Source organism: Pteronotus mesoamericanus, unplaced genomic scaffold, assembly GCF_021234165.1.
Source record: "Pteronotus mesoamericanus isolate MK-2021 breed Mesoamerican mustached bat unplaced genomic scaffold, CSHL_Meso_final contig_100, whole genome shotgun sequence".
Lineage (NCBI taxonomy): Eukaryota > Metazoa > Chordata > Mammalia > Chiroptera > Mormoopidae > Pteronotus > Pteronotus mesoamericanus.
Window position 1 is genome coordinate 2,121,069 of NW_026554999.1, and position 27,088 is coordinate 2,148,156.

The 27,088-nt window shown below is 37.9% G+C and overlaps 1 protein-coding gene across 5 annotated transcripts in view; it reads right to left on the reverse strand.

Annotated features, from left to right (window-relative positions):
* Positions 1–27,088, reverse strand: part of SLC25A21 (solute carrier family 25 member 21) — a 474,917-nt gene that overhangs the window by 99,578 nt on the left and 348,251 nt on the right. For all 5 annotated transcript variants that reach the window (XM_054588867.1, XM_054588807.1, XM_054588947.1 and 2 more), the window contains one exon: positions 26,054–26,137. In XM_054588867.1, the coding sequence (XP_054444842.1) occupies positions 26,054–26,137 (84 nt within the window). The remainder of the gene's footprint in view (positions 1–26,053; positions 26,138–27,088) is intronic.

Consider the following 27,088-nt stretch of genomic DNA (forward strand, 5'->3'; position numbering starts at 1 on the left):
TATAAAACTACATATATCATAGCATCACAGCCCTGGAAGCAAGGGGTTGTGTATAGCCAAAATCTATATTACATCTTCCAAAGACAGTATTTCAGTAATAAAAGGAACATATTATATTTCAATTTTCATTTAGTAATAGAGTTTAAAATAAATGCAGCAAGATATATCACCAAAAGACTGGCCTTTTCTTTTCTTTTTTTAAATTTCAAAACAAATAGCAAGAAATAGTGAACATAGGCAAATGGCTACAGGCTTTAAAACTACGGTTTGTACCTATATTAGAATGGTTAATATAATTGAACTGTAGTCTATTTCTAAAAGGATCCTCCCAGAATTATTTAAGTCTAAAAATGTTTAGATAAAAATATAAGTTGCTAATAATTATCTTTTTCAAACTAAATTATTCCTATTAGGCAGCACTTTACAAATGCATGTATTACTTTGAATTTAACTTAAAACTATTCCACTAAATAACCTTTCACAGGGAAACATTTGCTCTTTACAATAATATTCTTGTTCGGTACTTATTTACTTCCTCCATCTAAATAAAAACACGTTACCTGCCTTTTAAAGTCTAGAAACTGATTTTACAAATCATAGAAAACCTCCAGGTTTTAGTATCTAATGTCTATGGAGAAAAACCTGGCTTAATTACAGTTCTTAGCTCCACCAGCAGCCATTTTAAACAGAAAACTGGTTTAGTTGTGTTGACAATCACATTTTAAACTGATTCTTTCCAGATGAAAAGATACTTTTTCAAACAATGTAATAAAAATGTAAACTCAGCTGTTTCACAGACATAAAAGTGATTTATATCACATGTACTGTGCTCATGGAGTTTTTCTCCTTACACAATGGAAGTTTTATTTTAAGGAAAAGTTAATAATTAACAGCTAGAAAAATCCCACAATGCAAAGAAGTCAGCCATAGGGGATTAAGCACCCCCCTTTGCTCTCCCACAAAAATCAGCCAATAAACCTGGTGAGAAAATGATGTGATATTTGAAAATTAGAGAGTCAACATAGGGATGGTCCTTACCTTTGGTGGGTGTGGGGTGCAATAAGGAATGAGGGGAGGCACCAGGGGGCTTCTGGGAGCTGAAAATATGCTGATTTTTGACCTGAGTGCTGTATACAGGGGTGTCTAGTTTGTGAAAATTCACTGAAATTGTACATTTGTGTGTACTTTCTGTATTATACTTCAATGAAATTTCTTTTTTTTTTTTTGGAAAAGGATTGCATACTGTCTTTTTAATGATAGTACGGGAAAAATTTTAGTGAAACTAGATAAGTACTCTCTTTTCCAAAAATACTCTGAGGTATAGTTGGACCGCCAGCCATTCCCCCACAGAACTGTATTGCTAGAGAACTAAAAACTATGCCAGTGGCTTTGGTGATGAGTCCCATGCTAATCCTGAGAAGCAGGGATTTTACATTTTAGAAGAGAGAGCAGTGTGTGTGTGAGAGAGTGTTCCTATAGTTTCATATTTGAAATCTTCACACAAACATGATCTTTTTGAAGAAACTTTAAAAGAAGACTGTAAAATTCATGTTTATAGCAGAATTTTTGATGGCTGTGAATCTGTTTTCTGTACATCCAGTTCCCAATTATTCCTGTTAATGGGAGGCAGACCACAGGGGTAATTGAAACCCCATAGTCACAAGCTGGAACATACCACTCCCCCATCAAAATGGGGGCCCAAGTATTAAATAAATAGAAAAATTGGCCTGTGTTTTAGCTGCTAATAAACTGTGAAATGTCCAAAGTGTAGGCAACTGCAGGGCAGGCCAAGAATGTTATTCAGCTAATGATCCCCTGAAAAATCTAGAATCAGATACATTAAGGAGATACCTTTATATATCTAAAGCTTAATTTGTACACTTGTGCTACAAACTTCTGTGTTTAAAAGCCTATAGTTTAATCCAACAGCACAAACACAATTACCACATCCACTTCCCCAATACAAAGTGTGGGCAAAAGTAGATTTACAGTTGTCAGTACATGAAACACATAGTTTATGTTTATCTCGTTACTTATTAATTACTGCAATATTTTCCATACAAACCACTGTAAACATACTTTTGCCCCACCCTATAATATTTCTTCTGTCATTAAAAAATAAAAAGAATGTATAGGATTAATTTTTAGCCTCATGCTTTCTGAAATAGTAATCAGTTGCCCAACACCACCAGGATTCCATCAAAGAAAATAATTTTACTAATATCACAGATCCTATCATATCTTACATACTACATCTTAAAGGCAGTTCTCTCCACTTCTCTTGTCATAAAACTCCTCCTTCCTGTTATTTGTTAATCCTTGCCTTCCTGTAGTGCCCTTACCCTCTGAAATGGGGCCTTATACTGGCTTTATTCTTCTGTTTTTTCCAAACCTGAGTAAAATAAAAATATTATTTTTAAGCATACAAATATGCACACATGTTTAGCTCAAATGAAACTAACAGGTGAGATGGTAAACAGGCAACGTATGGGCAAAGATACTGTGATACGAGCACCTCTCCATACTGTGTAGTGAATGCCAAAGAATTTCCTCTTAATTTGAAATCACTTAATCAGATACTGAGAGAAAATAGAGGAAGGGTGTCAGGAAAATGGGGATAGAAGGGATGTATAGGCAAATTGCTTTTGGTCCTGGCAAAGTCCTAATAGAAAAATCTGAATAAACAGACTAAGAGTAAGAACCTCCAAGCAGCAAGGAAGCTGACGTGTTATTCTGTACCTCACGATCATCCCGAAGCAGAAGCCTCTTCTCACACCCCTTCACCCTCTGGCTCCACCACTGCCCCTAAAGACATACAAGAAATCCCCCAGCATGAATACCATCACAGTCTCATACATGTCACGTTATTTGCAGTTAGAAGTTAAGGAGAAGGACAAGCATAAGTATGTGATGAACCCAAAGTTAATGGACCAACTGTTTTCTGAGTTACTTGTGTACATCCCCAGGGTCAAATTCAATCCTTAGAAATCCACGTGCAGTCTCCATAGAAATAACTATAAACACCAAGCAGGGAAAAATAGCTGCAGTCAGTCTTTTCTCTGTATTGACATATGGCCTTTATTCCCTCCTGGCTTTATCTTTTGAATGGCAAGTTTTGGCTTGGTTTTATTTATACAATGGAACTTCATCAGCTCACATACACCTTCAAGAGACCCAGAGTAAAATACTCATTGTGGGGCTCAGTAAAGAAGTAGAAAAAACTTGGCAAGAAGAAACAAATCAAAGAAGTTCATGAAACACATTTATTTTATTGGGCTATGAAAAAAATACAGACTTGGAAAGTGAACATGATGTTACCTCAAAGGAAAATAAATAGTTAATAGAGATGAAGGCGTCAATCAGCAAGAATCAAGGCAAGCACATAAAAAAAAGGTCTGTGGCCGAGGCTGGTGTAGATAAAATACCACACAGGCAATGAACACATAGAGTCAGGGCTGGTGCACGGAGTGTTAACAGGGGACTGAGAAGCTGTTTTCTAGTTAGTGATGTTCACTTTTTCACTTCTCTCTAAAAGTGTTTTCATTTCTTAAAAAAAATGAAAGGAGAAAAAACATTTTAAAACACCCTCACTTTCAATGAAATTTTAATGAAGTGAACTGCAATGAGTCTTTTAATAGACATACAACACCAGTATGTAATATGCTTGTTTCAAGCTGAAACAGGATTAAAAATATGATTATGTAATAAATCAAAAATTTAATTGTATAGCTGCTTATCAATGATATGATTAAATGTCCTAGTAGAATAAGACTCTTGTCCAAGTAATAAAAACTAAAGGTTTGTTTATAACCTTTGTAATACCAATGGCTCATGCATAAAACTGACTAAAAAATCAACAACATGAAAATATCATAAATTTTAATAAATCCAACTTTTGCTTGCAGCATAAATTTATGCATTTGCTGCCTTTGTTTTTACCATACATCATGATTATATTATTGGAGGTGGCTAGACCATTCTGGTGAAAGCTTTATTTATTATGACTTTGTGAATCAAGGGGAAATGAGGGAATTCTCAGGCTACCAATATGATTAGAGCTTATTATAATAACCTTAAAGATACGATAAAAATTCATCTATTTAAATTGCTCTTTTTATTATGGAGATTTTTGGGGAAACTGCTTTAAAAAAATTAGAACATGATTTTTAAATGCTGTTGAGTGGTATACAGCTTAGAAAATGATTTACTTCGTTATTAAGCCCTAAGGATCATAAATAAAGTGGTCAGTTTGGTCAATTTAAGTTACAAGTAAACCAATCCCTTGTGATAACAGTTCTGCTCGGGGCAATCTGATTGCCGAGGTCCGTTTCAGAAGTCCAGCTTCGTGAGGCGAGACTGGCGGCACAAGCCTGGTTGCCTAGCAGATTCTGTCTAAGGTCCAGATGTCTTACAGAAAGGGTGAAATAAAATGTGAATCACTGAGATTTAGCATGTCACTAGAGGTTTTTGGTTTGGGTTTTAAGGAAAGGATGGATTTACAAAAGGTTATTTGCAACTTCTAGATTTCCAATCACAGAAGTCCAAGGCAGAAGAGGAGTTTATTTCTGAAAGTGGGGCCAATGTGGATTCGAGGCTGATGGTGTGGATCTGTGAATCATTTGTACAGTGTGACTCGCTTGCCCTAATTCAGCCCATCCGTTCTTCTTGGGACAACAGACAGTAGCCTACTGTTCGCCCTGCAGAGATTCTGGTCACCAATCCAGAGGAGAAACCAGGAACCCAACTTGAAGAACGAATCAGAGAACCATGCAGGAGCAAGAGCTGTGCTGGAAAAGTAATAGGCAGTTCATGCAGACTGGTTTGGGGGACATGGGGAAGAGTAGCAGAACTCAGCATTTGCCGCACAGCACGTACATGGCCCCCTCGGAACAAGTATAACCTAATACCAAGGAGTTGTTCCAGTGCATGGGAAACAGGATAAAGGACAACTGTGGTATCTCATCAGGAGAAGAGATGACTTCCCTCATTTATTAAGAAAGTAAAGTGTTGCACTACATAAATCAGAAGGGCCCACAAGTCTCTAAGTCAGTTGACTCTCAGGAAAGCTAACAAGTTGATGCTCTAGGAACAGAATAAAAATTCTGCAAACACCGTAACTACCAATTTACTAGCAATCTCTGCATGACAAAACATTATAACACTTTAAAGTATAGGAAATCATCATCACCATGAGCATGATGCAGAAAGGAATTAAGAATCAATGAAATAAATAAATGAAGCTGATAAATGAATTATGTGTATTGTACTTCGTAAACAAAAAAAATAGTATTTTTCTTTTTTTTTTAAAGAAGGACCAAATCTATTTAAATAGAGTTAAATTTTTCCATATAGTTTAGTTGAATTAAATAAATATTCGTTGAATTCCATCTATGACTCAGGCATTATGTCAGGTCCCAGGGACGCCAAGATGGGTGCAATTGGATCCTGACCCTTGAGTAGCTCGCTACTGCCTGGTGGTGACTGTGAATTCATTTTAGGTGCATAGCTGGCATATGATTCCTTGAAAAGGCAACCTCTCAGCTGCTACAAGTCTGACATTCCCAGAGTCTCTTTGGTCTGTTCACATTGCATGCATTGTACACAGCACACGCACACAAAAACATCCCCAAATCCAGGGGGTCATTTAGTTGCAGTGATGAAATTGAAAACTGAGCTAGTTGAATGTTCACATATCAGCTTCGTTAGCATATACACAGCTTTTTCAAGGGAAAGAGCCAATGAACTTTACTTCACTGCCTCGGGGCACTTGACTCAGCTAGTAAACCTGGTTTCCATTTCTAGCTCTGTAGCCACTCCTCAGCGACCTTTAACAGGCTCTTTAATTTTCTTCTGCTATTTATTTTGCTCAATGCAAAATAAGATCAGGAGTGTGTGTGTGCATGTGTGTGTATGGTGATAAAGAGAGGAAGTAATAGGTGGCCTGAAGAGTCCTAGGATGAATTAGATGAGTATAAAATTCTTGCTTATTTTTTGGAGGAAAGATGTTAGGAAAAGAGTATTAGTGGTATCACTATCAAGTTAAAAAATTAAAGTTAAGCATTGTTAATCTAACAATAGTTTATTGAAATACTTTAATAAATTATTTCCAAATGCGTAATAGTTTCGCTTATAGAGAGAATAGCTTATTTTTAAACTTTTCAAATGTCAGTTTAAAAGAAAGACAAAAATTTAATGCTGTTGATGCTCAGATAAAAGCAAAACTGAAAACATGCAACTCCTGAACACTTTCAAACCAGTTTTAAAACAGTTTAAAGCAAATTCTGTTCTTCTTCCCCACCAACAATTAAAAATAACAGAAACAAAAAACAAAATAAAAAATGTTAAGAGCTCTTATTATACGTAAGTTATAGGAAACCGTAGAAAGAGCAGTTTATATTACAAGCAATGTAGTTTGGCTTTTGTTTTACTGTTATCTAGAAAGTTTGCATGGCCCATGTAAATTCTACACAGCAGTGAATCTCAGCACGGTAGCATGTTCCTTTTCAACATTTTACTTCCTTCAAAACTCCTGTTGTAAAACATACTTTGGGGTAGTGAAGTGGAGGGGAGTGGAGAGTGGGACGAACGAAGGGAGGAGTGTGAAAGAAATCAACACAAAACGTTTTAATGTAGTTGATCCCAAACCTTATTTGAGAAGTCTGAATAGGATAAAAAGGTTTTCTCTATTCAGTAGTTTCACTTAATCCTCAGTCTAAACATTTGCCCCAATAAACATTAGATTATTTTTATGTTAGCTATAAAGCTGTCAGTCCTCAATAAACAGATACACTCCTGGTGGTTTTACCCTTGCTGTCAAAGAATTGTCAATATGCACACTGGCTCTTAAATTAAAACAAACACACAGGAAAAGAAATGTAAAATAGAATCACACAGCAGAGTTTAACAGGAGGCTGTTGAAATCCTAAATAAATGATGGTCCAAATAGTCTATGGTGATTAGAAGTTCAATATACTGTGATATAAAGTAGTCAATGCGTTGTTAGCGCCTTGCTGTCTCCTTAATGGAATGCTGTAACCTCTCCTATTCAGGTACACCAGACCCTTACTTTAGTGTCTCTCAATTAAATTTTATGCCTGATGTGTCCATTTGTCGTAGGAAAAGCAGCAAGTTCAATGAAAGGGACACTTTGAAGATTTTTATTTCCTATGGAGACAGTTTACTTTGTCTGGAAAGTCCCTTCATAGTTTTTGTGGATCTTTCTCCTGTGATGGAGAAAGGCTATATAAGAGATCTGAAGAGATATGGAGGTACTGAAAATGCAAACCCATTTTCCAACTGGTCAGATCTCTACCATTTTTGCAGTTGCGTTCAGGACGATTTTTCCACAAAAGCAAATAGAATCATGTAACTGAAACAATAATTTTTGCCTATTCAGTCCTTCCTTTCATTGCAGAATTAAGTTTTTAGAAGGTCAAAGTTGTCTTTTTTTTTTTTTTTTACATATTTTGTGTGCTAACAGGGGACTGTATACACATAAATAGCCACTAAGTGCTATTTGTTTGCTGAGTTATGCGTTCTTCTAAGACTGATAAAAACAGCATAAATAAAGAAAAGACGTAGATACCTGTTCTTGGCTATAAGAATGCTGCTTTTTGCCCTTCACCTCCAATACTGAAAACCTTTGTAAACTTTAGAGAATTGCATCTCATGCTAGAGAGAAATTAAGAAATACTTCATGGTATGAATGTCCAATATCACAAAAGGAGATATTCTTTTAATTTTGTTTATTTTAATCTTGTCTAGAATGAGTTGCTCTTTTTATTTTGAGAGAGACAGAGAGAGAAAGGAAAGATGGAAGGGAAAGAGGAAGAAAGAAAAAGTCTTTTATATTGCAGCGTCCAAAATAAGAAAATAAAATAGGATGTGGGACACTTAGAAATGTAACCTGGGTGAATAAAGACTTTGAGGAGGAGAGAGTTGAACACAAATATACTGAGAATCATAAAGTCCTGATGAATACTGCCTTTGTTATATGTAACAAACGTATGATCTTCCTTGCCAAGACTGAAAGAAATGGATTTCCCCAAGGAATGTCCCATCACTGCAAAAGAAATTGGCCATCAAAAGACATCATGCTCTGAGGAGGTGTAGCAAAAAAGATTAAACATGTAAGACAGGTGATGGGGTAGAGGAAGAAGTGAAGACAGGGATGTAGAAAAGGTAAAATGTCAGCATCCTGAAAATGAGATCCACAAACATGAAAGGAGGAAATTGAAAGTGTCAACTTTAAACCCCTGGTTTTGTATTTTGTGGCCCTGAGCAATCTGCAGTTTAAGGAGAAAGACGGGACATTCTGTTCATTGTGGTGGTGTTGCTTATGCACCAAACACACATAAAACAGCTCACGCCAAAATATATTAAGTAGTGCCTCATTGTCCAGAAGTAACATCAGAAAAAAATGTAAAGGTCACACTGCAAGAAGAGTTTAGTGCCCTAGCAGATGTGACCAAGCAATTTGGTTTATTAATTTTCCATGTATGTTCTAAAATTTGCAACTAGCCAGTCAGCCAAAGCAGAAAAATTCTGTTTCTTTCATTTCTTTTACAATGATATAGAAGTAAAGATCTGGAGCCAGATTACCTGGGTTCAAGTGCCTACAACCTATGACACATTAGATGAACAGCATAAATATTTTGGCCTTGGTTGACTTGCTGATAAAACAAGAAGAATGATGGTTCTTCCTGATGGGTCATTGAGAAAGCTGAGTTCATGTATGTAAAGCACTTAGCAAAGTGCCAGGCATCTGATCAATTATTTTAGTTGCTTAAAATGAGATTTTAAAAATTCTGTGATTTCTCTCATCAAAAATATATGTTTTATTATTATTCCTGTTCAATCAAACAATTGAACAGGAATTGTTTGATATATTCAATCAAACAGTTACAACATTGAGTACCTGCTATTGCACTATGGTCCTTAATATTTAAGAACTTACTAAATGATTAACACATTACACACTGACAATAAAATACACGGGTTGAAAATCACCTATTGAATTTTTATTTTCTGTTACATTATTTTTCAAGATTCCCACCTGAGTATTTTTAAAAAACAGATTTCATCTGCCTGGTTAAATTCCTAACTTTTCTTCTACTTTCTTAAACATACTTGTTATATCTTTTAAAAGAATTCCCAGTCTGTTATATATCGTTATCATATGATCCAGCAATTTCACTTCTGCATATATACCCCACGCAGGGTTTCAAAGAAACATTTGTATCCATATGTTCATACCAGCAGTGTTCACAATAGCCAAAAGGAGAAAACCACCTAAATAACCATTGACATGTAGATGGATAAACAAAATGTAGTATATACAGAAATGGGGTATTAGTCTTCAAAAGGAAGGAAATTTTGACACATGCTACAACATGAATGAACCTTAAAATTATGCCAAATGAAATAAGCCAGTCATATAAAAAGATATAATCTCTATCATTCTCCTTATATGAAGTACCTAGAGTAGTGAAATGCGTAGAGACAGAAAGTAGAATGGTGACTGCCGGGGCCGGGGGAGGGAGAAATGAAGAGTTATTGTTTAATGGGTGCAGAGTTCAATTTGGGAAAATGAAAAAATTCCAAAGATGGATGGTAGTGATGATTTCACAGCAAATGTGAATGTACTTAATGCCACTGACTCATGCACTTAAACATGGCTAAAACGGGGAATTTTATGTTATGTATGGTATGTGTACCACGATAGAAATTAAATTAAAAGTCCTTGTCTGATAATTCAAAAATTTGAATCTCTTATTGTTTCTCTTTCTCTTGACATTTGGTTGTTTGGTCTTTTCCCCTCCTAAAGTCCTGTATTTTTATTTTTCTTTCTTTTTCTTACTGAACAACGACATTGTGCATAAAGAACAAATCAAGAGCCTCTGGATGACGGTACCTTTCGCCAAAGCGGAATAAGCTTCCAACCTAGCCAACAGATGGAGTAAGCAGGTCATCTTCACCTCACTGAAGGTTGGATTTAGTCTTTGTTAGGCCTAAACAATGTGTTAGTTTTTCCCAGATTTCTAGGGCAGAGCCCTTACACTTGGGAGTGAACATTCAGGGTCTCAACTGAAATCCTGGAGCGTTTACTGGGATTCTTCTGTCTGGCTGGGCTTGAACTGCAACAAAACTCTGTCTCCCAGCATCACGGGGCTGATGAAATTTCTGCTCATCTCTGTAGCTCCCCAACTTCTGTTTTTGTTTTTCTGCTGACATGAAGCTTAGGAGTGGCAGTTTTTTCTCTGCAGTTTCCCTCTTCTCTGGGATTTGTTATCTTCAGGCCCCAGTCATGTGGCAGCTTGAGCACCAACTTGGACTCCTCTCCTCAACCAAGGCTTGGTCTCAACTCCCTCCCCAGCTTTTCTCACAAGACTTACCAGAGCCTTCAGTGAAAAAGCCTGGGTGAATGGAGGGCTCACTGAGGTGGGCTTCCTCCCTTCCACTGTGGTAGCCCTTCATGAGTTTTGTCTGCTTTTTTGGCTCTCTAATGTCTTCGAACAGTATTTGTGTGTAGTTTGTACAATATTTACAGTTGTTTTCAGCAGGAGGGTTGTTCTGATTCAAGCTACTCTGTGACTTGTGTGTTAATAATAGCTTTTAGAATTCTAACTCTTGGTTTGTCTCTGATTCTGTTTTAAAGATTCTTTTGCTTTTACTCCATTACATTTTTTTATCGACCAGAACATTGGTTGTTATTTATACTGTTTTGGGTCCCTGTGCTTATTAAACTGTAGGCAGACATTGTTTAAAGTACAGTAGTGAAGACAGAACACATTCTAAGCAATGGGGGTAGATTGTTTGCCCTTCACCAGGTTCTTCATATCCCTTCCAGTTTTCCCAACTAAAGCCCCCAAAACCATCGAGCGACACTCATCAATGGTGAATTCCCTCAATCTGAACCTATTTGCAAAACACAACCTCCTACTTTTAGACCTCTGCACGGCCATTAACAATATTCTACTATCTTGCTGAAGCTGTTACAAAAATGATATATTTTGGAGACAGAGACAAATTATTGTCTTTAGAATGTTGGTCTTAATGATATCGCAGGGGTAGTAAATTTTTCTCCATATTAGTTTTGATTTGACAATATATATTTTCTGTATTATTGTGGCTAGAATAGCTGAGTATATAAGATCTGTCCAGGAAAAGTCCAGCCATTGTTAATATAATGAGAACAGTTTGCATGGCATTGATGTAACATGGCAGCCAAGGAGAATAGACTGGAATGTTCATGAGTGAACAATGATGACTTCACTGTACTAGTCAGTGGGGTTGCTAGGTGCCGTTGAGTGAGCATGTGTACTCTGTAGCCATCTTATTCAAAATGGGCGAGCAGAGCAACGAATCTGCATCAAAATTTGTATTAAGTGTGAACATTCCTTCACAGAAACTATTTAGATGACTCAGAAGGCCCCAGCTATGGGCAACTGATGATTGGCAGCTTCATCACAACAATGTGCCTGCTCATCCATCACATCTTGTGAAGAATTTTTGGGCTAAATATCAAATCACCCAGGGGACTCAGCTCCCCTATAGTCCCAATTTGTCGCGCTGTGACTTCTGGCTTTTCCCAAAGCTATAATCACTTTTTTAAGGGAAGAGATTTTAGACCATCAATGAGATTCAAGAAAATACAATGGGGCAGCTGATAGCAATTTGGAGAACTGTGTGAGGTCCCAAGGTGCCTACAATGAAGGGGACCAAGGTGCCCTATGTACAATGTTTCTTGTTTCGTGTATCTTCTTCAATAAATGTCTCTATTTTTCATATTACATGGCTGGATATCTTCTGGGAAGACCTTATATGAAACCACCAATCATTCAATTAAATTCGGAAAACATAATCAGGTAATGAGTATATACAAAGAACTGTGTGATATGCTTTAGGAGCCCAAAGATGATTTCATCAGAGTTCCACTTGTAGTTACAAATAATTAACTATGATATTTATTTACTAATTTACATACCATGTATTATACTGAATGCTTGCAACACAGTCAAGTAGGTATTACTATCTCTATATTACAATTGAAGAAACTGAAATATAATGAGATTGAATAATTTTCCCAGGTTCCAAAATTTATACATGGCATTCTAATCCACATATACCTGGCTCAAAGGAGAAATGTTGTCATGGAGGATCAAAGTGCCATAAGAGAACAGACGGAGAAAATTATTTCCACTTTGGATGATGAGAGAAGGCATGAAAGAGAAGACAGCATACAAGTTGGGCACTTAAGAATGACCATAATCCTCTTAGCTGAACAAAAGGGGAAATTACCATTCTTGGCTGATGAACATGCACAGAAAAATTATTCATGGAATTATAATTGGTCCAGAAGGGACTGAAAATAAAGTGCATGGAATGACTCTAGTTAAGATGAAGCTTGAAAGATTAGAATCTGATAGATATGGTCGGCCCCAAATAAATATGTCTAAGGTTTCAGATTTGCTCTTGTAGTACCTAATTACTGTGTAAATAAATTTCCTCAACACCAAGTGGCAAAATTTTATTACCACACAATTTATGTGGGGCAGGAAACTAGGTGTGATTTAGCATGTGCCCCTGACTCATGGTCTCCCTAGAGCTGCAGTCAACTGTAAGCTGCACTTGAGGTCTTATCTGAAGGCTTGACTGTTAGAGGATGCACCTCTAAGCTCACTCATGTGGTTGTTGGCAGAATTCAGCTCCTCCCAAGTTGTTGTTGGACTGAGGGCCTCAGTCCTCATTGGAGATTGGTCAGAGCTACTGCCAATTCCGTGTCACATGGGTTTCTCCACAGGGGACCGTACCTCAGAGAAATGGAAAGTCCAGAAACCAAAAGAACAAGAGTAAGACAGGGCCACGAAGATGAAAACCAGTCTTTGATACAGTTATCTTAAAAGTGATATCTTACCACTTCTGCTATATTCTTTTCATTGGAAGAGAGTCAGTAAACCTAGTCCATGCTCAAAGTAAGGATGATACAAGAACATAAACACAAGGAGTTGGGGATCACTGGGGCAATCGTTGCGGCAGCCTAGTATAGGGATCAGCGGGAAATCATCAGAAGATCTCTGACTGTGCAAGTGGCATAGTTTGTCCATTGTGAGACATGCAAGCCAAAAACTAGAAAGTCAGTTGAAATTTTCTCTTCTCACTCAAATCCATATTCATTGTTAAGTCATTCCAAGGAGTTTAATTGTCACATTTTTTCTAATGGTACATAAAATAATAGCACATCTTACAACTGTCAGTGTTTCGGATTCTTTGCAAAAGGATAGGATGCCTGTGGTGGCTTCTGAGAGAGCAGTTTGCAAATATAGGTGTGGACAAAAACGAGATCATGGGGATTAAGGAGTGGCCAAGTGGTTAAGAAATATTTTCATAGTCTAACATATTCTATTTTACACATGAAGCTAGATCTCTAGTTATTGACACAGTAACTTTCTATGTCTCCAGTTACCCATGGTCAATCATGGCCTGAAATATTAAATGGAAAATGACGGAGGTAAAAATTCATAACTTTTAAATTGTGCACCATTCTGAGTAGTGTGATAAAATCACACAATACCTCGCTCCATCCAACCTGGGGCATGAATCACCCCTTTTCCCTGCATATGCTACCTGCCCATTGGTCACTTAGTCGCCCTCTTGGTTGTCAGATCAGCTGCCATGGTGTGGCAGTGCCTGTGTTCACATAACCCTAGTTTCACTTGATAATGGCTCCAAGGTGCAAGGGCAGTGATGTTGGCAATTCAGATATACTGAAGAGAAGCCACAAAGTGCTTCCTTTAAGAGAAAAGGTGGAAGTCCTTGACTGAATAAAAAAAAAAATCGTATGTTGAGGTTGCTAAGATCTATAATGAGAACAAACAGTTCATTTATGAAGTTGCTTAATTTATAAATTAAACTTTATCATAGTTATACATGTATAGGAGAAAACAGTATTGACAGGGCTCAGTACTATCCATCATTTCTGGCATGCACTGTTACTGTACGTGCTATCGTTTAATGGACGACATCACAATATTCTTTTAATTTTGGTTCCTGTATAAAGAGTGCCAACCTCTGGGAATTTTGTTATTTGGATTATAAAATGCACATTGACCTATTCACTGAAAATTTAAAGGATTCAAAAAGGTAATGACACAAGAACACATTCTTTTCTTTGATTTTGGTTCTTGATTTTTTTAATTTAAGGAAGGCTTTATGTAAAGAAATCAAAGAACTCATTCACCTAATGCAACTACAAAGTCTCTTTAAGAATGTCTAAATCTCATCTCATATTTTTTCTCCTTTTTGTTACCAATGAGACTGTGTCTGCATTAGAATTTCTTGTACTGGGGCTTTGTTTTCCTGTGAGCTCTCTGTGGCCAGACAGGAGAATTTCAAACACGGTGTTATATCAGCAGGAAAACAGGGACCCTGCATGTGGCAGGCATCTGCCCTGGGTTTTTGTGACCACATATTTCAACATATGTTGCAGTTAAAAGATAGTTTTCACCTCTTCTGATAATTCATCCAAGGAATTTTGGTTAAATGCCTTATCTTGTGTTTCATGCGGTTTTCCTGGTTATTACCCAACACTCTAGTTGAGTTAGGCAATGACACTGGCAGGTCAAATAACTGAGTTTAAGTTCATGCATTGAACCATAACCTTACACTGAGTCCTGTAACTTCCTTTTGGAGTCACCTCTGTCCTGATGGTCATGGGCTTCCCCATCATGGTCTCACGGGATGATGGTGCCACACTTCAAAAGACATTTTAGACCAATTTCATTTGCCCAAGACACCATTTAAAATTATACCCTTGTATTCTGTGAGTGCTGATCTCAGGATCTCATCTGTTATTCTGGGAATCTCGCTAAATCCTTTCTGCTGAAATCATCTGGTTTGCAGAATGTAACCAGCCATACCATCTCTTCCCAACCTCCCCCAAATGCTAGTCAGCCAAGTGAGATATATGACAATGCTCTGAATCCATAACAATGGAAACGGTGTAAATCTCAGGTGCTGCTTCTATTATCACTAACATCACTATTAAGTTATTGGTAGAGTAGGGAGCATGATATAGGATGCAGAAGATCACTGAGGAATACCTTCTGGGCAAGTCCCTTAACATTTTATCAATTTCTTAACTAGAAAACTAGAGTTCGTACTCCTCACCGGGTTACCTGCCAGCATCCTTGTAAATATCAAGTGAGGTAACACATTCGATAAATGGTAAAGGGCTAAAATGGTAATAATGGTTCTGAATATAATCACTATTATAACAATAGTGTCTGAATTTTCTCCTTTCCTTCAGTTTCAAACCACCTGAAAGACCTAGAGGAAAGGCAAAGCTAAAGTCATGAGACTAAACAAAAAATTCCTGGACTGGTGATGAGAGCAGAGAAACTGGGTGATTAAATATAATCCTAAGCAGGAACTGAGTAAAAGCTTATCATAATTAATACTCATGGATTCTCCAAGGGCCTCTGGCTCGAGGGATTTGTAGAGAAAATGTAGCAATCTAAACCCTAAATAGTCCAGTTAGAATTTAAACACAAGTATGTGCGTATATAACTTCCCATGTGACCGTTTATTTCTGAGGAAAGTAAAATGAGATTAAATTTGCATATGACTAGGAACAGAAGATCCTACCAGGACAGCATATTGAAGTATGTGAGCCTACAAAATCAGAGACACTAGATGAAATCAATGATGAAGATAAAACATTAACTCTGTTAACCTTATTTATTTCAAACGTGCCTAAATTGATTTCTACGATAAGAGAATTAGAAAATGGTAGAAGAGTTTTTTAAAGATTTTCTTTCTCATTCTCATCTGAAAACGTTCAGTTTAACCACCACCAGAAAAAGGATTTTGTTTTTGGTAAAGACATAATATTTTTCCCAAGGTGACTATGATTCTAGCCCATCAGAAATCCAGAATAACTCAAAATAAAAGGCCTAACAATATTTCCAGTGGGATATCTCCCATTGACTACGGAACCTCTTCACCTCCCATTAACACTCTATAAAACATAGGGAAGATCTGCTCAGGCTCTGAATTGAGACACAAACCTTCCCGAAAGACAATTCCTTCCACCCAAACAATTGGCCCTCCTTCCCCTCTTGTCAGCACTGAAAGCTGAGAGAGGCTGTGTTTGGTCTCTTAATCAGGCCTTGCTGACGGGCTGACATCACTGCAAACGTTTTCACTTACTCTTTGGCAACAGTTAAATCCTTGCCAAAGGCCAGTCAGTAATTCAGAAAGCACTGTCAGTGAGAGGCTGGGGGAGTCGGAGTGTGACTGTCAGCTAGCAATCCGCGGTGATGACAGGAGGGGAATCTAGGAGCCGAAACCATTTTAAAGGTCACTCTGTGGGCAGAACAAAAGCCCTCTGATTTCAGAAAGGGAACAGAGCTCTGGGACACTGACGTTCCGGGGACGCTGCTTTCTGGGCCCTCTCACCGTGCATTACCCACTCCCTGAGTGTGAAAACTACTTTCCCACCCAATACAGCTCAAAAACACAACTATTTGCCTTCACAGGGGTATAAAACAGTCTGGTAAAATAGAAATGCCAAAATAACGTAGCGATAGTTCAACTGCCTGGCTTTTTAAAAAAATGTTGAAATAAGCTACTGTCTGCGCTTCTTCAGTATTCTTCCTCCTTACCCTTCACCCTTTCATTTTCAACCCTGGATTGCTAAACAATCAGTTTAAAGTTCTTAGCAACATAGCATAAGCTTTTTGTGAAAAGCAATTATACATATTTTATGACTAAAAATGTATGAGGATAATGTATGAGGGGGAACCCCCCAGAAAAAACTGGAATTATCTTCTGGGGGGTCGGCCCTTGTAGTGCAGGCTTCCCCTGCTAGGCGAGTGTTCTAAGAACCCCTCCGTATCAGCCCACCAGCTGGCCTTGTTGTGAGAGACTGCGTTTGGCTTCAGTGAATTTTTTTTTTGAAGATTCTTTCCACAAGTTTGCCCATTTCATGATGGGTGATTTACAGCGCACCTGCTCACACTGCACTGAGTGTTCAGCAGTTTTTGACCAAAAATAGCATCACCTCTGTGCCCCACCCTCCCTATTGATCTCCTCTCACCCTGAGTGACTTTTTTTTTTTTGTCTCCCTGGATGAAAAAAGTACTCAGAGGGAAATGGTTTGCTGATGTGGAAGAGGTGAAACAAAAAATGGCAGGATCACTAAAACACATCAAAATTCATGAGTTCAAAACCCGTTGTGAGCAGTGGAAAAAATGTCTTGATAGGTGTATTGCATCAAATGGAGAGTACTTTGCAGGTGACTAAATTTTAAACATGTAAGAATAAATATACAATTTTTTATAAATAAATTCCATTCTTTTGGTCCCCCCTTGTACTAGAGCATTGATAAACCTGTTTTAAAAGGAACACAGTTATTCAAGAAAAACAATAGTAGGCCCATGACTGAATTGAGATCACCTATTCTTCTCTTTCCACAACAGGAGAAGGCTGGGAAGAAGAAATGGCTTCAGTCTACTTATAAGACCTACCAGACAGATTTGCTATAGTTATTCTGTAGCAAACTCTCACATGCTGCGTTGGGGTTTTTTTCCTGGTTTCCCTTTTTCTCTCCCTAGCTAAAGAGGACACTTGTGCCATCATCAGATGCCCAGGCAGGCCAGGGCCGAGCTCAATAGTGCAGGAGCAAGAGCAGCTGGGACTTTCTTCTTTCCTCTCTTCCCTCCCATAAAAACAATGGAGCAGGGATATAATGTACCACATGGTGACTATAGTTACCAATACTTTATTGTATACTTGAAAGTTGCTAAGAGAGTAGCTCTTAAATATTCTCACCTCTCCCCGCCAACACACACGGTAATTATGTGAGGTGATGGAGGTGTTAACTAACCCTGTTGTGGTAATCATTTCTCAATATATATGTGTGTATCAAATCATCACATTGTACACCTTAAACTTACACAGTGTTATATGTCAATGATATCACAATAAAGCTGGAAACAAAACAAAAAAGGGAGCACTCAAGGGAAGTCCAGTGGGTGCTGGGAAGTCCTCTTTGGTAAAAAAAAAAAAACAACAACAACAACAACAAAAAAAAAGGGAGATAAGGCGTTCAGGGCACCAGGAAACTCATGACAGACACAGCGTACCCCTGGCACGCACCAAAGAATGAATTCTCTTGGGCAAACCCAGTCAGCACTCAGTGTTCTATATACACTTGATCTGCACTGCAAATTATCTGTTTGGGGACCTGGGGTGTATTCTGCAATTATTCATCTGTGTGAAAACGGCACTGTTAAGGGGCAGTGAGTCCACAGTGACCCGTGACTCAGCTGTGTGTGAACTCCACTGGATCTGCAGGCAGATCAGAGGGACCAGCCCCAGGATTTGGAGAAGAGCGATGCCGAGAACCATGTACCCATTCCAGCTCAGCAATGCTGGGTAGATGAGCTGGTTTCTGATGGATGATGAAGGCGGGTAGAAAGAAGAAGGAAAAAGCAGCAGTAACCATGGGGCCTTGTGAGGTTGGAACTTGGTTTAGGGGGTGGAGCTGCTGATTGTTCAAACACCCAATCAATGTTCCTGGCTTTGGGGTACGGTTAGCGCCTCCACTGTCTTTTCAAACCCATGCTTCTCCTCACATCCACAGGACAGTGTGGGGGCAGGTTCCGGAAGCTGCTTTACTCAGGGGAGTTTCTACAGGGGCAGGTCTTTCTGTTTTCAGAGGTCTTTTCTGTTTTCAGGGTGGTTTTCAAAATCACCCGGCAGTGTTAGATGGCATAAGCCACTTTTTAAAAAGTAGACCCACTAAGACCAAATTAAGCCAAAGATCTTGGAGTGAGTTCACCTGTAAAAAGAAAATGTCCAAATCTTACCAGGTTGTTGTTGATTTTGGGTTGTAGACGCCCCGCTTCCTTTGTCTGTGTCAAAAGCCACTCATTCCCGTTCTTAATGAAAACAAGAGGGAGTGATTATACCTCCTGGGGCTGTGCCATTTATGCTGTCTGAAAGGCACTTAAACGACTGGCACATTATCTCACACATCTGGAGTTTACCAAATTAGCCAATTATGCTGGAGCTCATAAAACAAGGCCTTAAATGTCATTTAACTAGAAAATATTATAATCACCAAGTGGTCTGATTGTAAGATGATACTTGGGGCAGCATCAGTGGTTACAGAATACAAATCAGTGTTTGTGAAACAAAACACAGTTCAAATGCCCCCCAAATGCAACCACATAGTTTCTACTTTCTGAAGAAGACAGTATATCTGAAAGCACCAGCAATCAACATGTTTCTCATTTGCTACTATGTTTAATCTGACTTAGTTGTTTCCTAGTTATTTGCCTTGGGCAAAGCAATGTCCAAGATTTTTTCTCATAAGAAAACTAAGGAGCATGCACGATGAGAGTAGACTGATGGGAAACCATAAACTTTTCAGAGATACGGAGTTGTCTGCAAAGAATGGGACAACAACGGAAATGTCTTCAATTGTTAGAGGTTTGTGGTGCTGCCTCTGAATCAACAAGATTTGGTTGACTGAACATATTAACAATGGCTGGAAAATGTTCAGCCATTGTCAATATAACAAATAGGGTTTGAGCAAAATCGATGTAACCTGGCAGCCAAGGAGAGTGGACTGGAATGTGCACGTGTAAACAATGATGACTTCACTGTACCAGTCAGCGGGGGCAGTACATGCCATTGAGTGAGCATGTGTACTGTGTAGCTGTCGCATTCAAGATAACTGAGCAAGTAGAGCAATGAATCTGCATCAAATTTTGCTTTAAGCCTGAACATTTCTCTGCAGAAACTATTCGGATGATTCAGAAGAATGATTCAGATTGGCAGCTTCATCACAACAGCGTTCCCGCTCATGAATCACATCTTGTGCAGAGTTTTTTGGTGAAATATAAAATCACCCAGGGGACTCAGCCCTGCCACAGCCCCGATTTGGCGCCCTGCGACTCCTGGCTTTTCCCAAAACTAAAATCACCTTTGAAAGGGAAGAGATTTAAGACCTTTGATAATATTCAGAAAACAACAACAGGGCAGCTGATGGCAATTGGGAGAACTGTGTGAGGTCCCAAGGTGCCTACTTTGAAGGGCACTGAGGTGTCATTGTCCTATGTACAGTGTTTCTTGTATCTTGTATCTTCTTCAACAACTGTCTCTATTTTTCATAGTACATGGCTGGATACATTCTGGACAGACCTCATATAGTGGTCTCTCAGAGCTTTCAGACTTCACTTGAAGGAGGAGCTAAAGCTACTCTAAATTGCTATGGGATTTGATGGAAGGTACATACCAAATGTATTTAAAAATTAGGGGTTTACAACCACTACCTCCACACTGTGTTCTTTACATTCAATAAATAACTACAAAATTTGGTGTTCAGTGAAAGGTGATGTAGTATAATGGAAAGACCATGGCATGCCACTAATACCTTGGTGTTTTTGAGCAAGTTATTTAATTTTTCAGATCTTCAGTTACCTCATACAGAAGACAGACATAATGATGCTGTGTTGTGTTGAGAACAGTCTGTTTAGAGAGAAATAAATGAGAAAGTCCCTAGAATAGTGACTGTGCACTGAAGAAAATATATATTAGTTTTTTTCCTTTACTTATGTCACCAAAAATATCTTGTTCTTTTTAATACTTTTCTAGGCATTTTCAGGAGAGAAAGAGTCAGGGGTGGGCAGTCCTGGTTTTCATTAGCGTATTTATAATCCCTTCACCCATCTGTGAACATCTCAATCACTCGCTTTAAAGGAGGGGCAAGTATGAAAGAGTCTATAAAAACATCCATGAAGTACTCTGAAGCAAAGGAAGTGAGGCACATTGCATGAACACATGATAAACAGAGTTACCAGCCACTTTTTGGTGGGAGAGTACAAAATAAACCTTATTGGTTTTAGAGACACCTACTCAACTATGCTAAATCTTCGTGTCTTTGTGGACTGGCAATCACAGTAGATGGATCTGTTAGTTTATTTTTGTCAAACTGAGAAAGATGAAGAATCATGGCGTCACCCTGGCCTGTGTGGCTCAGTTGGTTGGAATGTGGTCTTATAAGCCAAAATGTTGTGGGTTTGATCCCTGGTTGGGGTGTGTATGGTAGGCAACCAACTGATGTTTCTCTCCCTCTCTCTCTTTCTCCCTTCCCCTCTCTTTAAAGTCAATAAACTTAAAAAAAAAAAAAAGAATAATGGATACAGTGAAGTGCTCTCAACAGTGACAAATTCCTTTCCTCTGAGTTCTTTCTTTTTTTTTAGAGAAAACAGTAATGGCCTCTTTGATAAAAGTTAATTAAATATGATGATTTCATATTATAGAAATCCTTACTCAGAATTTGAAAGGTATTTATTTTTTACTTAAATTAATTTCACTTCTGTGAAGCTGGGTTGAAAAACTATGTCTTTAATGAAATTACAAAGACAAACAATTTTAGAAACAGTAAAAGGTTTTGGACCCAGGTGATTGAGCTACTGTTTCTGGGAAACATGTGAATTTTGCACAGGGAGGTGGGAAATTGCATCTGTAAGAACCACCACTTCGCTTTGTTACACAGTGGAAATGGGATATCTGTGCAGATTCTAAGTGTCTTATCAGAGTTTAATGTTTTCGAACAACAGAAAAGGACTAGCTTTCAAAACCTTTGACTTGGGGGAGATAGGAAAAGCCAGGAGATATGAATTCTCCTAATATGGTAATAGTCAAGTTGACTGGCACTATCCTCCTTGCAGAGCACAGACCAAACTGACCTCTCTGGACCTGAGTGAGAACATCTTGGAAAGCAGAGTGTACTTCAAAAGCTAAATAAGAAAATCAGAAAGAATCACTTTTACTAGGAAAAAAACAATTCAATAAAGTATATGTTAAAAATCTTTCTTTTCTTTTTTAACCAAAGGCAATGAAATGCTCTTACTCTATATCAAAAGTAATGGGCAGCTTTTTTCCTTTACAAATATTTCCATCTCTAAGAGTGGAGCATTCTGGCCTTTGGCTAACAGCATGTCCAGATCTAAAGGCCGTAAAGAAAGAATGTCAATTTGCTCTAGAAGCAATTATATGTACAATCTAGGAAAAGGCCAATTTTACTATGCAAGGACCACACATACTGTATGTTTGTTATATTACTTGATATCAAAGCAGAAACATCAAATTCCTCCTAAAACACACATGAAATGAAGAGCCTGGCTAAGAAACTCCCACGTCCAATTCAGAGATATCTGTTACAGCTTACAGGACTTGGCAATGCTGACACTACTGTTTTAATGCAAAGGGACATGCTTATAGATTACATAATACACTATGACTTTTTCCCATATATTTTGAGTAAAATGAACATGGCTTTGATCCTACTTGTTATAAAACAGGTACACTGTCAATGTATGGCACTTAGGCATCACATCACCAGTGTAACAGCAAGAACTTGCTAATCCTATGTCACTAGGTGACCTCAAAATATTTAATCAGGTGTCAAGATGATTATCATAGCTTCAGAGGGGGTGGTCTATAGCAAGAATTATAATTTCTGTTTCATTTTACATCATTATGATGCTGCTGTGATGATATGCATTCATCTATCTGTTCAGTATGCAGTTACTGAGTATCTTTAGTCAGTTCCAAATACAGACCTCAGGAGTACAGAGCTAAATGAGACAGGGCCCTTAGGGAAATAGATTCTTGGGGTGGGGGAAGGGAGACAGAAAATGAGCACAATAAATCAGGGTGATGCATACTATATTTTATATAGCATATGTGTATATAGAAAGAAAGACTCATAAAGAAAGCATGTGGTAGAGAAAAGATGGTCAGAGAGGGTGAAACTTGAAGGTACCCTGGAACGAACAGCAGTAGTTTCTTGTGCAGATTAGAAGGCTGGTCCTCCTGGAATAGAGAATAGCAGGCAAAGCCACCAGAGTGTGAGTGACCACAGGGCTGAGAGGCCTGCTGTTCCTGGATCAGGTTTGTGTATGAGGAATGAGCCTGGAGAAGAAGGGACGGCCATATTAGAAGGGCCCTGCATACCATGGTATGTTTGCATATTCTCAAAATACTCTAAAGATAAAATAATAAAAACAGTATGATACTGGCATAGAGACAGATCAATTAATGAGACAGAACAGGAAATGGAGAAACAAAATAGAAAAATTAGGTGGCATATGTGAAAGCTTAATATGTGAAAAAGCTAGCATTTTCATTCAATGTAAAGGATGAATTTTTCAACAAGTGGTGCTTGGCTATTTGACTAACCATTTGAAAATGAAATTTAATTCCTATCTATCATATTGCACATGGGAAAAAATTCTTATATGGATTAAAGATTTAAATGTAAAAAGTACCAGAAGAGAATGTTTATAATCTTGGGATTAGGGGATGTTCTTCTTTTTAAATGTCACATCAAGATCAGATATCAGAAAGGAAAACACACATATAATCACAAAATCACAATCTTCAAAAAATACAAACTTCTGAAAGGTGCAAGACACTATAGTTGTAAGATAAATGACGAGCTAGGAAAAATATTTGCATTCTATGTAATAGTCAAAAGATTAGTGCTTATGATAATATACTAAACTCCAAAACGCCAATACAAAAGAACCTATGCACCCCAATGTTCATAGCAGCACAATTTACAATAGCCAAGTGTTGGAAGCAACCTAAATGCCCATCAGTAGATGACTGGATCAAAAAATAATGGTACATATACACAATGGAATACTACGCAGCAGAAAGAAAAAAGAAGTACTAAACTTTGCGACAGCATGGATGGAACTGGAGAGCATCATGCTAAGCGAAATAAGCCAGGGGGCGAAAGACAAATACCATATGATCTCACCTATAAGCGGAACCTAACCAACAACGCAAAGAAGCAAGGAAAATATGACCAGCAACACTGAAAGGAAAAGAAATCAACAGAGACAAGAGGGAAGGAGGGGGGCAGGGAAAGGGAAGGGAAGGGGAAAGTCAAGGAACATATAGCAAGGACTCATGGACAAAACCAAAGGGGAAGAGCTGAGGGAGGGAAGGTGGGAGGGGGCAAGGGAAAGAGGTGGGGGGAAGGCAGAGACAAATGTATTTAAAAAGTAAATAAATTAATTAAAAAAAATATACTAAACTCCTACAAATCAATAAAAAAAAACTAACCTAAGAAAAAATACGCAAAGGACACAAATAAGCAATTCATAGAAGAAATGATACTTTATGATATAAAAGTATGTTCAATTCCAGTCACATCAAAGGAATGTAACAGCAGAAAATCGGAATGGTGGAAAATTATAACCCGCTCCACCATGCTTTTGACATTGTTTCTGTAAGTGTTGACTCTGACTAGTAGCTTGTAGATAAACAGCATGTTTGTATAAGAATCCTAGGAGCTAACTCCAAAAGATACAAACTCCAACGTTCAGGCATCCCCCAGCTCTGGGAGGTTTGCTGACCTTCAACTGTGGAGCCCCGATGAAGGAAAGTCAGGATGACGTGAAGCCAGGATGACTAAACCAGAATGATGCATGCCGGGCCATCACTTGCTTTAACAGAATGGACTGTGTTGGTCTGCACTTTTCTGCCCCCTCCCCTGATCTCTTTGTTCTGTACCTCTCTCCCTCCTTATAAAAACCTCGGACTCCACTGAGATATGAGGATGGGCTTTGAGACATGAGTCTCCTACCTTCCAAGTGTTGGCACCTGAATAAACCACTTTCCTTTACATCAGCACCTGCCTCTCAAGTATTGTCTTTTGTAGCTGCAGGCAGCGGGACCTGCGTTTGGCTGCAGGAACACTATTAAGGTGGTTTTATTTTTTCACCTAGTAGATTGTAAACAAGACATGCATATGAGTGACATACACCAAATAACGGCTGATAATGCCCAGTGTTTGAGAGGTTGTAAAAAAGGAGAATTCTCAAATACTAAGGGTATAACATCATTACATACTTTTTGGAAGATAATTTGGTAACACCTAATCCTGTAAACTTCATTTCATAGAAATATATATGTATATACACAAATATGCAAAACTAGTATAAGAATATTTACGGCACTGCTGTTTAAAATAGCAAAAGTCTGAAAACAACCTAACGATCCACAAAAAGGATGAATTTAATAAAGTGCAGCAGGTACATATGCTTTTGTAATGTAAAGATGTCCACAATCTGTATATTTAAATAAAACAAAGAGGTTAGCAGAATAGTATCCACAGTCCGATCTGCCCAGAGGTGCAGTGAGCTGCAGCCGGCAGGAGCGTGGGCTTTGGGGCCCAGCAGACCGGGAGCTGAGTCCCAGATGTGCCGCTTACACCAGCTGTGTGAAAATCACTCACTTCCCTGAGCCTTGGTTTCTTCACCTGTCCACCTGGAATGGAGCCCAGTAGAACTTACCTCACAGAGTTAAAAGGAGAATTCCTAGTACATAGTGAAGCTGAATATATTTACTAGTTATTATTATTACTCATCATTTTTGTGTAATTATTTTCAACCAATTCTCTTATGAAAACAACTTCAAGTAAGAAGCAAATCTAATCTCCATTGGAAGATTATACTGGATAAAGTCTTCAACTGAATCTATGCATCAGAGACAATTTTAGCTTATAAAACCAAAATATTCTACTTATTTGTTCATCTAATTGAATGATGAATTTGACACATCAATTTCTGACATAGATCAGTCTTGACTGAATATTCATAAACCACAATGCAAACAAGGAATGCATTTGGGCAACAGTATCAAGAATCAAAGTAAAGAACTGTTATGTTTACATAGTACCAGTTATTGAGAACTCTAAAAAGCCTTCATGGCACAAATTAGAAATTGTCCTCTAGTCATTAAACTGATTATTAATATCCTTTTAATGGTAGTTTCTATTATATATGTATTAATTTTTGATCATATTATCAAGAACAACATAAGAAAGTAGGAAAGCACCCTTTTAAACATTTTTCCCTAATGAGACTAAGAAAATATCCCATTCGAAATGAGAAGATGTGTTATGTAATAATACGTTTAAATACCTATATCAACATAGAATCTATATATGGAGAACCATACATACCCTTCTCTTCGGAAAATTGTTTGAAAGCTGTCTCCTAAGCTTTTATAACTGTTTGGATCAGTTGAACTTCTCTGAATCTGGAACCTAAAAACAAAATCAAACAAAAAGAAATCCAAGTTAAGGATTTTGTCAAATAGCTTTTCTCATTTTTCAAAGTCTTAGGAAACTCAGCTTTTACAGATTAATCCAAAGTACTCTTTTTAGGTATAGATTTTTTTGATTTATTTTTATATAGCTTTTATCTTATTTTTGTAACCTTTAAAATTGTATTTCTCTGAACTTTAATAGAAACTATAGAAAGAGTTTGTTTTCCATCTGTTTCTCAGCCAGACAGATGCACCCTGAGGCATTTATGCTTTTTGCTTTTGTGAAAAGCATACACAGATGTCATAGATTGTGTTAATGTATAATTCAGAAACCTGAAGATGCATATAAAAGAAGGCTCTATTTCTTATCTTAATTAGTGCTCCTTGATGGTAATTTAATACAAAGGTTGAAACTACAGAGCAGCTAATGTGGCCTAACTTTGATCCTGCCTGTGAATTTGGCATTCACTCTGGCCTGTGCTTAGAGAAGGAATTGGTGCTGTGCTGTGATGTATCCTCCTCTCACTACTTCAGATGGAGTGGAACGGGTCACTGTGGGTAGTTCAGGCTGCCTGGATCTTTAGAGAAGTACAATGCTCTACATACAGTTGGCGCTCAACATAAGTGTTTCCCATTGTAGAATGCTAAATTGTTTTTTCTTTTTTTGTGTGTGTATGGTCATGGATCTCAGAAGTCTAACCTTCAAAATATGGAAATTTTCAGTATGAGGGTCTTAACCTCTTCCTTTTGTATTCTACCTTCGGTTTGTTTCTAAAGAGATTTACGACAGGTGTTTTCATTTCCTGACACCCCAGCTGGTCTCTGTTTTTGGGTTCCTTTAGTCTGCCTACTCCTTGTGCTTAACTTCCTCTTCCCAATTCTGAATTAAGGCCCTTACCCCTTCTGTACTTTCCTACACAATTTTACCGAGCATTTTTAAAAAGCGTTT